General features: G+C 37.8%; 2 protein-coding genes across 3 annotated transcripts; one reads left to right on the top strand and one right to left on the bottom strand.

The window, feature by feature from the left end:
- The first annotated feature begins 171 nt into the window (after positions 1 to 171).
- On the top strand, positions 172 to 4,970 carry LOC107771371 (CRS2-associated factor 1, chloroplastic). Its single transcript, XM_016590725.2, has 5 exons — positions 172 to 1,113; positions 2,223 to 2,350; positions 3,248 to 3,473; positions 3,558 to 3,685; positions 3,836 to 4,970. The coding sequence occupies exons 1-5, from the start codon at positions 303 to 305 to the stop codon at positions 4,862 to 4,864; spliced, it is 2,322 nt and encodes a 773-aa protein (XP_016446211.1). The 5' UTR covers positions 172 to 302; the 3' UTR covers positions 4,865 to 4,970.
- Positions 4,971 to 5,115: 145 nt separating this feature from the next.
- LOC107771372 (sugar transport protein 14) lies at positions 5,116 to 8,481 on the bottom strand. 2 transcript variants are annotated; one of them, XM_016590727.2, is made up of 5 exons: positions 8,266 to 8,390; positions 8,014 to 8,168; positions 6,521 to 6,843; positions 5,813 to 6,442; positions 5,116 to 5,729 (listed from the first exon to the last, which is right to left on the bottom strand). In XM_016590727.2, the coding sequence occupies exons 2-5, from the start codon at positions 8,153 to 8,155 to the stop codon at positions 5,274 to 5,276; spliced, it is 1,551 nt and encodes a 516-aa protein (XP_016446213.1). In that variant the 5' UTR covers positions 8,156 to 8,168; positions 8,266 to 8,390; the 3' UTR covers positions 5,116 to 5,273. The 2 variants fall into 2 exon arrangements, with proteins under 2 accessions (XP_016446213.1, XP_016446212.1); XM_016590726.2 differs by having other exon boundaries at positions 8,014 to 8,481.
- Positions 8,482 to 11,944: the final 3,463 nt, after the last annotated feature.

The raw sequence follows: 11,944 nt of genomic DNA on the forward strand, positions 1-11,944 counted from the left end.
CATTAGGTCCGGAACCGTTTTTGATTAAATTTTGCACCAGGGAAACCCGGAACCGATAAATCCATTAAAAAATAATCCAAACTGGCCCGGTTCCCTTTCCCTCTATACCTAACGGGCCCCTTAACACGTATACTATAAAGTTTTAAATATTATGACTTTTTAACTAATTTAATAAGAAAATATTTAATAATCAAAATTTTAGTTGATATTAAAATGGTAGGAAAGTTAATTAATTTTAACTTTTTCCTTCAGCTGCGAGCAAGTTCCAGTGCTTCCATCTTCTTCTAGCAAAAAAGAGTGAAATGGGTTCAAGAACCCTAATCCAATTCCCAATTTTCTCACCACCTGCTCCACCACACAACCACCGGCCAGCCACTGAAGTCCGCTTCTCCCGTTGGAACAACGCCAACGCCGAGAAATTCATCCGCCATGAACGAACTCAGAAGGAAATCGAAGACGAAATCCGCTTCCATAAACGCTTCGATTCGGCTCTCAACATTGCCAATAATTACAACCCTGCCCCTCCAACCCCCATCACCGAAAAAAAAACCTTCAAATCCATTGGCACTCCTTCATCTCCCTCTTCACCTTCCATCCCCGGAAAAAAATCAAAATATTCCAGGAACTTCCAGAAGAATACACACCCCGCATTTAAACCTTTTGTTAGACCCCGGAACATTCCAAAAGATTCTGGGGAAACAACAGAAAAATCAGCTATTGATATTAAAGTTGATGAAAATGGTGTTTGTTATGAATTCCCAGAAGCTCCTTTCGTGTATCAGTACAGTTATACTGAAACACCAAAGTTGAAGCCTAATAAGTTGCGTGAACCCTTAGTGTCACCATTTGGGCCTGAGTCAATGCGGAGGCCATGGACCGGTCGGAAACCATTGCCTCCGAGCAAGAAGAACCTTCCAGAATTTGATTCGTTTAAGCTGCCACCGCCCCATAAAAAAGGGGTAAAGCCGGTTCAGGCTCCTGGACCATTCCTGGAAGGGTCCGGGCCCAAGTATGTTAGGTCTAGAGAGGAGGTATTGGGAGAGCCATTGACCAAGGAAGAAATGATGCAGCTTATAGATAGTTGTAAGAAAACAACACGGCAATTGAATATAGGTATATCAGTAGAGTTTAAGTTATATGTATTGCCAATGTAATAATTTTGTATACGCAAGTAAGTCCGCATAAAAAGTGGGATTTTTAATCTTGAAAATATGGCAGTTTACCTGCCACAATAGGTAAAGGTGACTTGATAGTGTAAAATTTCTATTGTACATGACTTAAACTCATATCATTATTATTATTGTTGATCAGGGTGAACTGCATTGTGTGGTAGACTTGGGAGATTGTGTTTTGCTGTGAATTTGTTGTATAATGTGAATTCTCTAAGGCAAAAAGGAGGAGAAATAGAAGTTTTTGGACCGTGAAGAAGGGCTAGTTAAATGTTTTGCAACTTAGACCATTTGGCATATATAGTATCAGTTAATGAATCAATTGTGCTTTAATCCCGTATTTTTTGGAGTCAGTTGTATGAATCATCTACATTAGTTCTGTCGTCCATTTCATTCTGATACTAAATAGAGCAGAATGGATACATTGGCACATATACAAATGGTAATTTTTTTCTTTTAACTAAGTGGTTTGACATCTTATTATGGAAACATGCAATCACTAGGAGCACATCTCCTTATTATTTTTGCAGTCTCCTTGATCAATGCCAAGGATATGCAAATTCTCTTAGTTCTATAAAGCCTAATTGATGTTTTACTCATATAAATACCTAATTCATTTTCTTATTTTTCCTGTTTGCTTGAATCTATGGGTTTGATCGTTTGAGGAGAAAGAGAGGAGATGAGGATTTTTTTTCCTTTTATCTAAGGGAGGGGGATGTGTTCTGATACACACACACACACTCTATAATCAGGTTGATTTCATATTTTCTTGTGTGTTCAAGGCTCAAGTTCTCTTATTTTGGAATATCTTATCAGGGTTCAATGTGAATAGCTCATTCTCATTGTAAAAGCTTCTTGTGACCAAAGGTTTTCTCTTTTGTTAATTTCATTTCACTAGTGTTGGTAGTTGGAGTTACCTTAAGGTATATATGATCTTTGAAAAGCTCGTAAAATGCTTATTTTGTATTCGATCTTCTCGATTCGTGACAAAAAGAATATGCTGACTCTGACTTTTGCTCTCTCATTGACTCTCCGTACCTTTCTTGTTACCAGGACGAGATGGCTTAACACATAACATGTTGGAGAATATCCATGCTCACTGGAAGCGGAAAAGGGTGTGCAAGATAAAATGCAAGGGAGTGTGTACTGTGGACATGGACAATGTCTGTGACAAGTTAGAGGTCGATGGTGTTAATATTTTTCCCCTTGCAAGTTGTTTTTACTGTTTTGTTTCTTTGGAATATTGTCGCTCTCTTGTAAACATAGGTCTTTGCAAAATTAAGCTCATTGTAAATTACTTTATTCCAAGCATTGGTAATTAACCTGTCATGTTGAAGCTTGTGGCGCAGAATCCGATATGTCGGGTTTTTTCCCGTAAAGAATGAATAATTCCAACACATTCACAAGATGAGTATTGTGGAGATGTGGATGTTAAGATGGTTTGGTCATGTCCTGTATCGATCTCCAGATGCACCAATCAGTAGGTGTGAAGCCATAGTGACGAAAGGTGTTAAAAGGATAAGGAGACCTAAAATCACATGGAAGGAAGTTTTCTCAAAGACCTACAATTCTTGGAATCTAGGGAACGATAGGGTATAATGGAAGGAAATGATCTCTATAGGTGTTACCAATTTGTTGGGAATATGTTATAGTCATGTTAGTACATTTTCTTTGGGTTTTATGCTTTCTAGGATCTCTTTAGATCTATTTGAGATTTTTATGCCAATAGAAAATATAGAGAACTTTTAGTACTTGTTACTATAACATTTGTGAATTTAAATGGAGAAACATGGTCAGTGAAACTGATCCCTTGCGGTGTAATTTTTGTTGTAATGAACTTACAGATTACAATGAAGAAGTCCTCCTGACCAGATAATACACCTGCCATCCTGACCATGTCTCACATTGAAGGCTAACTAGCACTTTCGACTATACAATCTTCATATAGCTTGATTATGGGATGGGATTTAAAGTTAATCATTTTTGTCGTTTCTCTCAAGTTGAAGCTGTTGTTTTTCTGACAGACGTCTCAGGCAGTTATTTGACATGGTTTCTTTTTTGATATCCTATATGTACAGGAAAAGACAGGTGGGAAAATTATCTATCATAAAGGTGGTTTGATATACCTTTTCCGTGGTCGAAACTACAACTACAAGACTCGGCCACACTTTCCTCTTATGTTATGGCGGCCTGTGACTCCTGTATACCCAAGGTTGGTCCGACGAGTTCCTGAGGGTTTGACTTTAGAGGAAGCTACTGAAATGCGCAAAAAAGGACGCAATCTGATACCTATCTGCAAGCTTGGTCCGTGTTGCTTTAATTTTTGCTACTCTTGATTGATTCTGACCAAAACATCTCTCTGATAGTAAGTCTTGAATGTTTTTGCAGGGAAAAATGGGGTGTATTGTGATCTTGCAAAGAATATCAGAGAAGCATTTGAAGCTTGTGAATTGGTGCGTATAAATTGTCAAGGAATGAACCCAAGTGACTATAGGAAGATAGGCGCCAAGCTTAAGGTAAAACTATTTCCGGTACTAGTAAATGCTATAGTACGCTGTGAGGTGGCTACAGGACACAAATTTATTTTTGGAAAAAGATAGAAGTGCAAGAAATTAATCACCTCATTGCTGTAAGTTGCTTAAGTTGCTTATCTTTCTAAACTGTAGGATCTTGTCCCATGTGTGTTAATCTCTTTTGAGCAAGAGCACATACTCATGTGGAGAGGACGGGATTGGGTATCCTCTCTACCTGACGACAAAGAGAAACCTCAGAGAAGGAAGGGTTCTAAAGCTGATAATGCTGCCAGCACTTACCGATCCTTTGAAGGCCAACTGGTTGAATCTACATCAGGAAGTCCAAGCTTACTAATTACAGGAATGAATCCTTGCAATCTCAGTGCTAGCGTTTCTCCTCTGGTTGAGGAAGATGCAGAATATGTAAGAAGCAATGTTACACAGGAAGATGGATCAGAGGGTAACTATTTGGAATCGTCCAATAAGGTTCCTTTAGATGTTAGTGCTGTTACAACTACGGAGGAGATCAGTGGAAGTGAAAGCCCTCTGGTTTATGCAGGAGATGATACAGGTGACAATTCTAGAATTCTTAGTGAGTGCAAAACAAGGTTGGATGATTCAGTTGTGGTGCCAGAAAATGTGTTGAGGAGTGCTTCAGATGATGTAAACAAATCTGATTCCTCATCTTTGGTTCCGTTGACTGGTTACAAGGTGCATTCTGTATCCGAAGATACAAACCAGTGCTATCAGCTGGTAAGCTCAAGTGCACCCTGGACGGATGGAATTTTACTACTTTGGAAGCAGGCTATTGAAAGTGGGAGTGCAGTCCTATTAGATGATTCTAGTTTGGATGCTGACATTGTGTACGAAAGGGCAGTTACTCTCTTCAGGTCTGTCCCACCTGGACCAGTTTTTCAGCATCGGTCTAAGAAAGTGCCAGTTCAGAGACCTGAGGGAGAAGAAACTGGTGATTTGGAGGTACAAGGCACCAAAAACTCACCAACTTCGTCGAGAAAAGAAACTGTTGTTTCAGGTAGAAGAGAAACTGCTGTTTCAGGTAGTAAAGTCAATTCAACAAAGAGTACTAGAAAGGAGAAGATGAAGGGTATTAGAGAAGATTATCTAAATGTAGTACCAAAAGGAAGCTTAGGAGTAGATGAGCTTGCGAAATTACTAGCTTAGCTTGATGAATCAAGGATCAAGTCAAATAATTCTTTTCTATAATGTCAATTGTTACGGTATGTATTCTGTAATTTTCTTGTATACGTCAGTGGACTTCTTGCCTTTATTTTTTTTTCCCCTTTTGTTCACTTTAAATATTTCTGCCGTTTGATATCTTGTAAACCCACGTGTAAGGTTAATTAAATGGTGAAGCGACAATTTAGATGATTAAGAAGTTAAACATGATAATAAACGATATTTGGAGACTGCAATTGAAAAATATGGGCAAATCTTCATATAGTCTTCGTTCGTAAAGGGATCCATAATGCATACTCTAGTTGTAGGTGTGGTATTTTCATTGAGAATGTCTTCTCCATTTGCTTATGGAACAAATCAATCAGAAAACTAATCTCCATTTTCTGGAGTAGTCTTAGATCTGTGATCCAGGCTTCCCGTCCAAATCATGTTCATTCTCCCCCGGGGTGCAGTAGCTTTTCCAGAACCAATGATTTTGCCAAAGCAAATATATTTCCTCTATCGGAACCTGCTTTGTCTCGGGCAAGAGGAAGAAGATGAAGCAGCTCATGATGAATATCAAACCCGCGAACAACAGAAAGATTCCATATTTGAGGTGACAGAGGGACACAAGGAAACACTGCGCAATGAGGGCTGTGAAGATCATATTGACACAGACCACCACACTCTGTCCTGCTGACCGTGTTTCCAGGGGAAAGAGTTCACTTGGAACCAGCCAACCTAAGGGACCCCAAGACCTACCATAAGCCACAACAAATATGCAGATTATGACTACAAGGAAGACACCAATTCCTTTTGGGAGCGCTTCACCTTCTCCGAACTTCAAAGCTAGAGTAACAGCAACTGCTACCTGTGGAACAAATTGTCAGTTGCTGTAAAGCAAACTTTTATTTCGCTTTTCGAAAAGAAATCTCATTTAAAAGCAGAAATTACCAAGACACAGATCATTTCAGCTCCAGCTTCAAGAAAGAAAGCTCTTCTTCCAAACTTGTCAACAAAAGCCATGGAAATGAATGTAGCTAGAACAAGTGCACCACTGGTGATAGCAGATGAATACAATGATGCTCCTGAGCCAAAGCCTAAGCTCTGAAAGATGACAGGGGCATAGAAAAGAATGGAGTTCATGCCAGTGAGCTGTTGGAATGCTGGGATTCCGAGTGCTCCTATTACCAATTGAGGACGGTTCTTCCTCTTGAGGAGGTTCCTGAATGGATGTTTTATGGCTCTGGCAGCATCACTTGCATCTTTAAGATCAGCAAACTCTGCATCAACTTTTGTGGTACCTCTAACTTTCTCCAAGACTTGTCTTGCTTCCTCTAATCTACCCTGTTCTACGAGACTGTTTGGGGTCTCGGGAAGGAAAAGCCCACCAATGAACATTATTGCAGCAGGAACTGTGGCTAAGCCAAGCGATAATCTCCATCCCCATGGATGGATTTTGTCGGTTGCATAGTTGATAAAGTTGGCTATCAATATCCCCAAACAAGTTGTCAGTTGAAAGAGTTGGTTGACTGCTCCTCGGACTTTTGCAGGTGCCATTTCTGAGAGATACAGAGGAACTGCCTGGAAAGAAGACAACTTAATATGTTAGTGAGTCGGTATGTTTGTTTTTAACAAATAGAATTGGCTGTATTCAGTTACCTGGTTGCCAAATCCAATGCCAACTCCAAGAAGACATCGACCAATGATCAGCATTGCAATGTTCTTTGCAAATGCATTCAGTATTGCACCAAGAAAGAAACTGACTGCTCCACAGAGTATACTGGCTCGACGGCCTTTGTTGCGGGTAACATATGAAGCACCAAATGTGGAAACAAGTGCAGCAAAGTACAAAGAGGAAGTAAAGAGTGTGAGTATCTGATTGTCATATTTACAGTAGTCAGTTTCTTGGAGACGTGCATGCTTCCTTCTGTACACTTTTGGGAAGAACTCTTTCAAGAAATCATCCATGGAAGTCACCCCGCCTGAAACCAACAAAAACTTCTCTCTTTACTACCATTGTTGGTCAGAATTTGATTTTATCTTTTTACTATTTTTTTCTTCAAGTTCAACAATGTAATATTCACAAGACTATTCTAGGGCTAAATGTGATAAGGAAGTTAAATGATTAACCTGTTTTCAATGCATATCTGACCCCTTTTTTGCATATTGATTCCTAATACCTAACTGACACAAAGGATGAACGGTACCACATAAATCAATTTACTATGTTAACTAATTGGCATCCTCAAACATTTTAAAAGGAGGATGTAGAATTTACAAATGTCTTAATCTCTGATGCAATATGTGGCTATCAACTAAATCATTGTGCTCTTTAAGATTTTGACCAGATTCATTGTCCTTATTATCCCCAACCAAAAGGAGTGAAAGAGTCGACAAGAAAGTATCTAAGATTAATTACCGTACTAATAGTCATTCGGAATTAAAAACAAAAGGAAATTGCTGCCGTGTTTTCTACCAACGTCAAAAGGCACTGCCCGGCAGAATAAATTTTCTTTTACATCTCAATATTATATATACTCTCTTCGTTTCAATTTATGTGAACCTATTTGATTGGGCACGGAGTTTAAGACTTTTAAACTTGTGGATTAGAGTGATGCACGTATATTTTGTGTGGCTATAAATTATTGCAAGATAAATTGTTTCTAAATAACGAAACAAGTCGTTCTTAAAAAGGAAATAAGTGCACATAAATTGAAACAGAGTGAGTGTTAATTTTGAATTTGATGGACATCCTTTGCAATCCTCCGAGAGTGAACATTAGTAGATTTTAGACCTTCTGTTCACTTGAGTCGGTTGATTGAGGTAGAGTTTTAGCCTACCTCATATTATTATACGAAAAAATTACTTTGTCCTTCTTTTTAACCCATTTTTGTTTATGTATATTTTTTCCCCATACTTTCCGTTGGTCAACAACCAATTCTTCTTCACTGTTCAAGGGAAAGGGGGAAAGCACAAAAAACACAAAGAAAACAGGAAACTGGCGTTGATGACAATAATGATTGGAAGAGAACAATGGCACAAGTGGCTTGAATAACCCAAGGTAGATCTTCCAAACCAAGCACTTGTAAAAACATAAGCTGAAAGTATTTGAGATGAGAAAAATAGGGTGTTTAAGAAGAAAATATACTCACCAGAAACACCAAGATCATACCCAAAAAGGGATCCTCCCATGGCTGCAACAACACAAGCAAAAACGAAATACCCAGTAATCCTATACTCATAAAGATGAGCTCTTGCTCCTCCTTTGTCATCACCAAATCCTCCACCAGCCATAGCTTTACACTTCCTATACAAAATAAGAAACTAATGTACTGCTATTTATGCATATATTTAGTTGATCCACTTGTATTCCGCCTAAATGGATAATATCAGAATACTCATACCGTGGATTTCAAAACATTGATGACAGCAATGGGATCTCACTCTCCCCCATCTTATGGTCAACGTGTTCACTATTAATGTGTAGGGAAAAAAAATGGCAGGTTGCTTTCTTTATTTTCTAATTTAGACAACTTGTTACCATTTTTGTCGCATTATTCTCGGAGCAAGCATTGACCCAACTGTCCTGGCAATAGCGACTAATAGAAAATATTGCAATGGCAGTCTTTTCGGACTACGCACTTATACTTTAGGTTATGACTTCATTATCATTATTCACATGTAAAGATGCTTCCTTAAATCATCAAAAATGGAAAGAGTATCCTTCGGTATTGAAAATATTATTTGTTGCTAGTAATAGAAATAGGAACCATTTAGATAAGTATAAAATTTTAAAGTAGATCATTATGTGTTTTCATACTTGCTTTATTAGTGTGATGAACCTACCTGTAACTATTATGAAAAAGAAAAAGTTGTATTAATTGTTGGAGAAATTGATGGTGGTCTGAAATATAACATTTGTAATGAAAGACTCGGAAGAAATTGTTAGTTGGATGTAGAAAAGTCAAACAGCTTACCTTTATCCAATGTGTACCTCAAATAAATATGCTATGGAACCTATATGTTGATCTTAACTCTTCAAAAATATGGTCATCGCGTACCGAATTTTTTAAAAATAATGTATTTTTGGAGGATCTGACATGGATATTGTAACATATTAAAAAGTCCGCGCAACATAATATGGAACAACGAAATATGAATTAAACCATATAACCGAAAAAATATTAAATATAAAATCATAACGTTTCAAATTTATTTATTATTATACCTAGCTATTAGGATAGAAAAAAAATCCGTAGAGAAGCAACACTAATTTTGAACTGCAAATGATGGACTAGAGCGGGATAAGGATGCTTCACTAGTGCATATAGGGCCGTTTGATTACCAAGATGGGATAGACAAGAATATTCTATGGGCAGAGATTAGTTATCTCACAATCTATATAGATAATTATTCCCACCTTTTTAGTACAACATAATTTTATGAACTAATTAATATTCATAATCAAACGCGAAAAATAATACAATACCATATGCACTAGTGAGCATATGCATTAGTAATTATAAATTTTATAAATACTAAATTTATATTCTGAAAATCAGGTCCATATGATAATTTTAATAATTTGAAATATATACATTAAAAGCACGAAGGCTCTTACTGAAATGTCGTTCGCCTTTTTTTACCCTCTAAAAATATATTTTATATTGGACACAATTGTAATTTAAGTTACTTTCCTAATATTTAGGATATTTAAAATACCTAAAATTATGATTATTAAAAAAAATCTTATTAAACTAAGTAAGAGCTCCTAATTTTTAGCCTTTAGCCATTATAACATATTAATTAAATAAAAACTGTGAGTATTACTGTCACGACCCAAAACTTAGCCTGTCATGATGGCGCCTAACATGGTACTAGGTAAGCCGACACCTCAAAATATTTCCAATACTTTTAAATGAAAAATGAACTAAAATATGTTTAAATAATTAAAGCTCTCATAAACTGGATAAAAGATCAAAACTCAATACGGAAGTTCCCAAAACCAGGGTATCACTGAGTACATAAGCGTCTATATAACAAAAGTCTGAAATACTGTCTATGAAAAGCTGAAACTAAATACATAAAGCTGAAAGATATGGAAGGGGGGTCAAGGTCTGCGGACGCGGGGCAGCTACCTCGAAGATCTCCGAATCACTAAGCTGCTCAGATAATCAGCACCCACCGTATCCCGAAACACCTGGATTTACACACAAAGTGCAGGGTGTAGTGTGAGTACAACCAACTTAGTAAGTAACAAGACTAATTATTGGACTGAAAGTAGTGACGAGCTTCACGGGTACAGTTCAATTACATAAATTCAGTTCAGGAAAGTAGGCATGCTTTTAAGTTCGACAGTTAAAGCCAAAATAGTTAAATCATGTCAAGTTTAATTGAAACTGGATATTGCACATCTCAGTAACTACGTGACATATATATATATATATGCCAACTATTGGGCAGACATTAATGAAATCATGTGCATACTCTCAGAGTATCAGTCACTCAGTCCTCCCATTCACTCCAACTTCACAGTCACTCATTCCTCACAGTCACTCCATCCTCACAACCACTCAATCCTCTCAATCGCTTGGCACTCGCACTCAATATGTACTTGCGCCCACTGTGGATGTGTAGACTCTAGAGGGGCAATTCCAGCCCAAGCGCTAATATAAGCCAATCATGGCATGAATCAATAAACATGTTGTGGCGTGCAGCCCGATCCCATAAATATCCTCACAATCAGGTCATCGGTCTCACGCAGTCATCAATTTCTCTAGTCTCTCGGCTCACAAGATTTACGATAATCAGTCCAAACAATGATGATATAATGTATCAATAAAGGACAACAGAGACTGAGATATAATATGCAAGTAAAAAACTTGTGACTGAGTACAAAATGTCAATTTAACAGATAATTCAACATGTAACACAACCTCTGTGGGTCCTTACAATACCAACGCACAGCCTAAGCATGATTTCTAACATAACATCAGCTCAATTTCTCTAACACATGGTGGAAATATGGGTAACGACAAGATTAATCAACTATATGGCTCCATGGAATCAACCAAGTTACAATTCTTATAGTGCACGCCCACACGCCCGTGACCTAGCGTGTGCGTCATCTCGACACCAATCACATAACTCGTAATTCGGGTTTTCATACCTCAGAACCCAATTTAAAAGTGTTATTTACCTCAAACCGTGTAAATCTCTACTCCAACATGCCCTTGCCTCGTGAAACGGCCTCCGAATACCTCGAATCTAGCCACAAACAGTTCGATACAATCAACACGAGCTAAAGGAATCAATTCCATAAGAAAATACTAAGTTCTTAGTCAAAAGTCAAAAAAATCAACTCAAAAGCCGAACCTTGGTCCCACATCTCGGAATTCAATAAAAGTCATAAAATTCGGAAGCCCATTCAACCACGAGTCCAGCCATACCAAATTTACCAAAATCCGACACCAAATCGTCACTCAAATCCCCAATTTCAACTCTCCAAATCCCTAGCCTCAATTCCCAAAATTATATCTAAAAAACACACCAACTAGGTGGGAAATTCAATGGGGAAACATAATTATTGAACAAAAATAACCACAAGTGACTCACATCAAGAATCCCTTCGAAATTCCTCTCAAAAATCGCCTAATCCCGAGCTTGAAATGTCCAAAATATTAAAAAATCACGGAACATAATTATTAGAGTCAATGTCCACCATATTTTCAATGTATCTGGTTGACTCCAATTCCAATTATTTTTCGGCATCACCAACAAATATGGAGTCGGTGGGTGGATGTTAAATTCTTAATTCCTCAAAATGAAGCTCACTTTCTTCCTCGAAGTTGGACTTTTCTTGATCTCTTTCCACACTCTCAAGTTGGTGCGCATTATGAGCCTCAACCAATGGTTGCATATGACTTTCCATGGTGCGGATAGTCTCATCATTTTGATTTAGTACTTGTTTCAATTCCACGAGTGCCAAGTTTTGCTCCTCCTCATTTTCAAGAATGGCGTCCAACATGAGTTATCCTCTCATTTTGAGAATTTGAGAGTTCTTCTTGGTTTTGATCAAGTGCC

Source organism: Nicotiana tabacum, chromosome 13 (assembly GCF_000715075.1).
Source record: "Nicotiana tabacum cultivar K326 chromosome 13, ASM71507v2, whole genome shotgun sequence".
NCBI classification, from domain to species: Eukaryota; Viridiplantae; Streptophyta; class Magnoliopsida; order Solanales; family Solanaceae; genus Nicotiana; species Nicotiana tabacum.

Coding starts and splice junctions, on each gene's coding strand:
- LOC107771371 (XM_016590725.2), top strand. CDS start 303: ATGGGTTCAAGAACCCTAATCCAATTCCCAATTTTCTCACCACCTGCT. Junction 2,351..3,247: donor ATGTCTGTGACAAGTTAGAG/GTCGATGGTGTT, acceptor CTATATGTACAG/GAAAAGACAGGTGGGAAAAT. Junction 3,474..3,557: donor GATACCTATCTGCAAGCTTG/GTCCGTGTTGCT, acceptor ATGTTTTTGCAG/GGAAAAATGGGGTGTATTGT.
- LOC107771372 (XM_016590726.2), bottom strand. CDS start 8,155: ATGGCTGGTGGAGGATTTGGTGATGACAAAGGAGGAGCAAGAGCTCAT. Junction 6,844..8,013: donor GTATGATCTTGGTGTTTCTG/GTGAGTATATTT, acceptor TGTTGGTTTCAG/GCGGGGTGACTTCCATGGAT. Junction 6,443..6,520: donor GCATTGGATTTGGCAACCAG/GTAACTGAATAC, acceptor TCTTCTTTCCAG/GCAGTTCCTCTGTATCTCTC.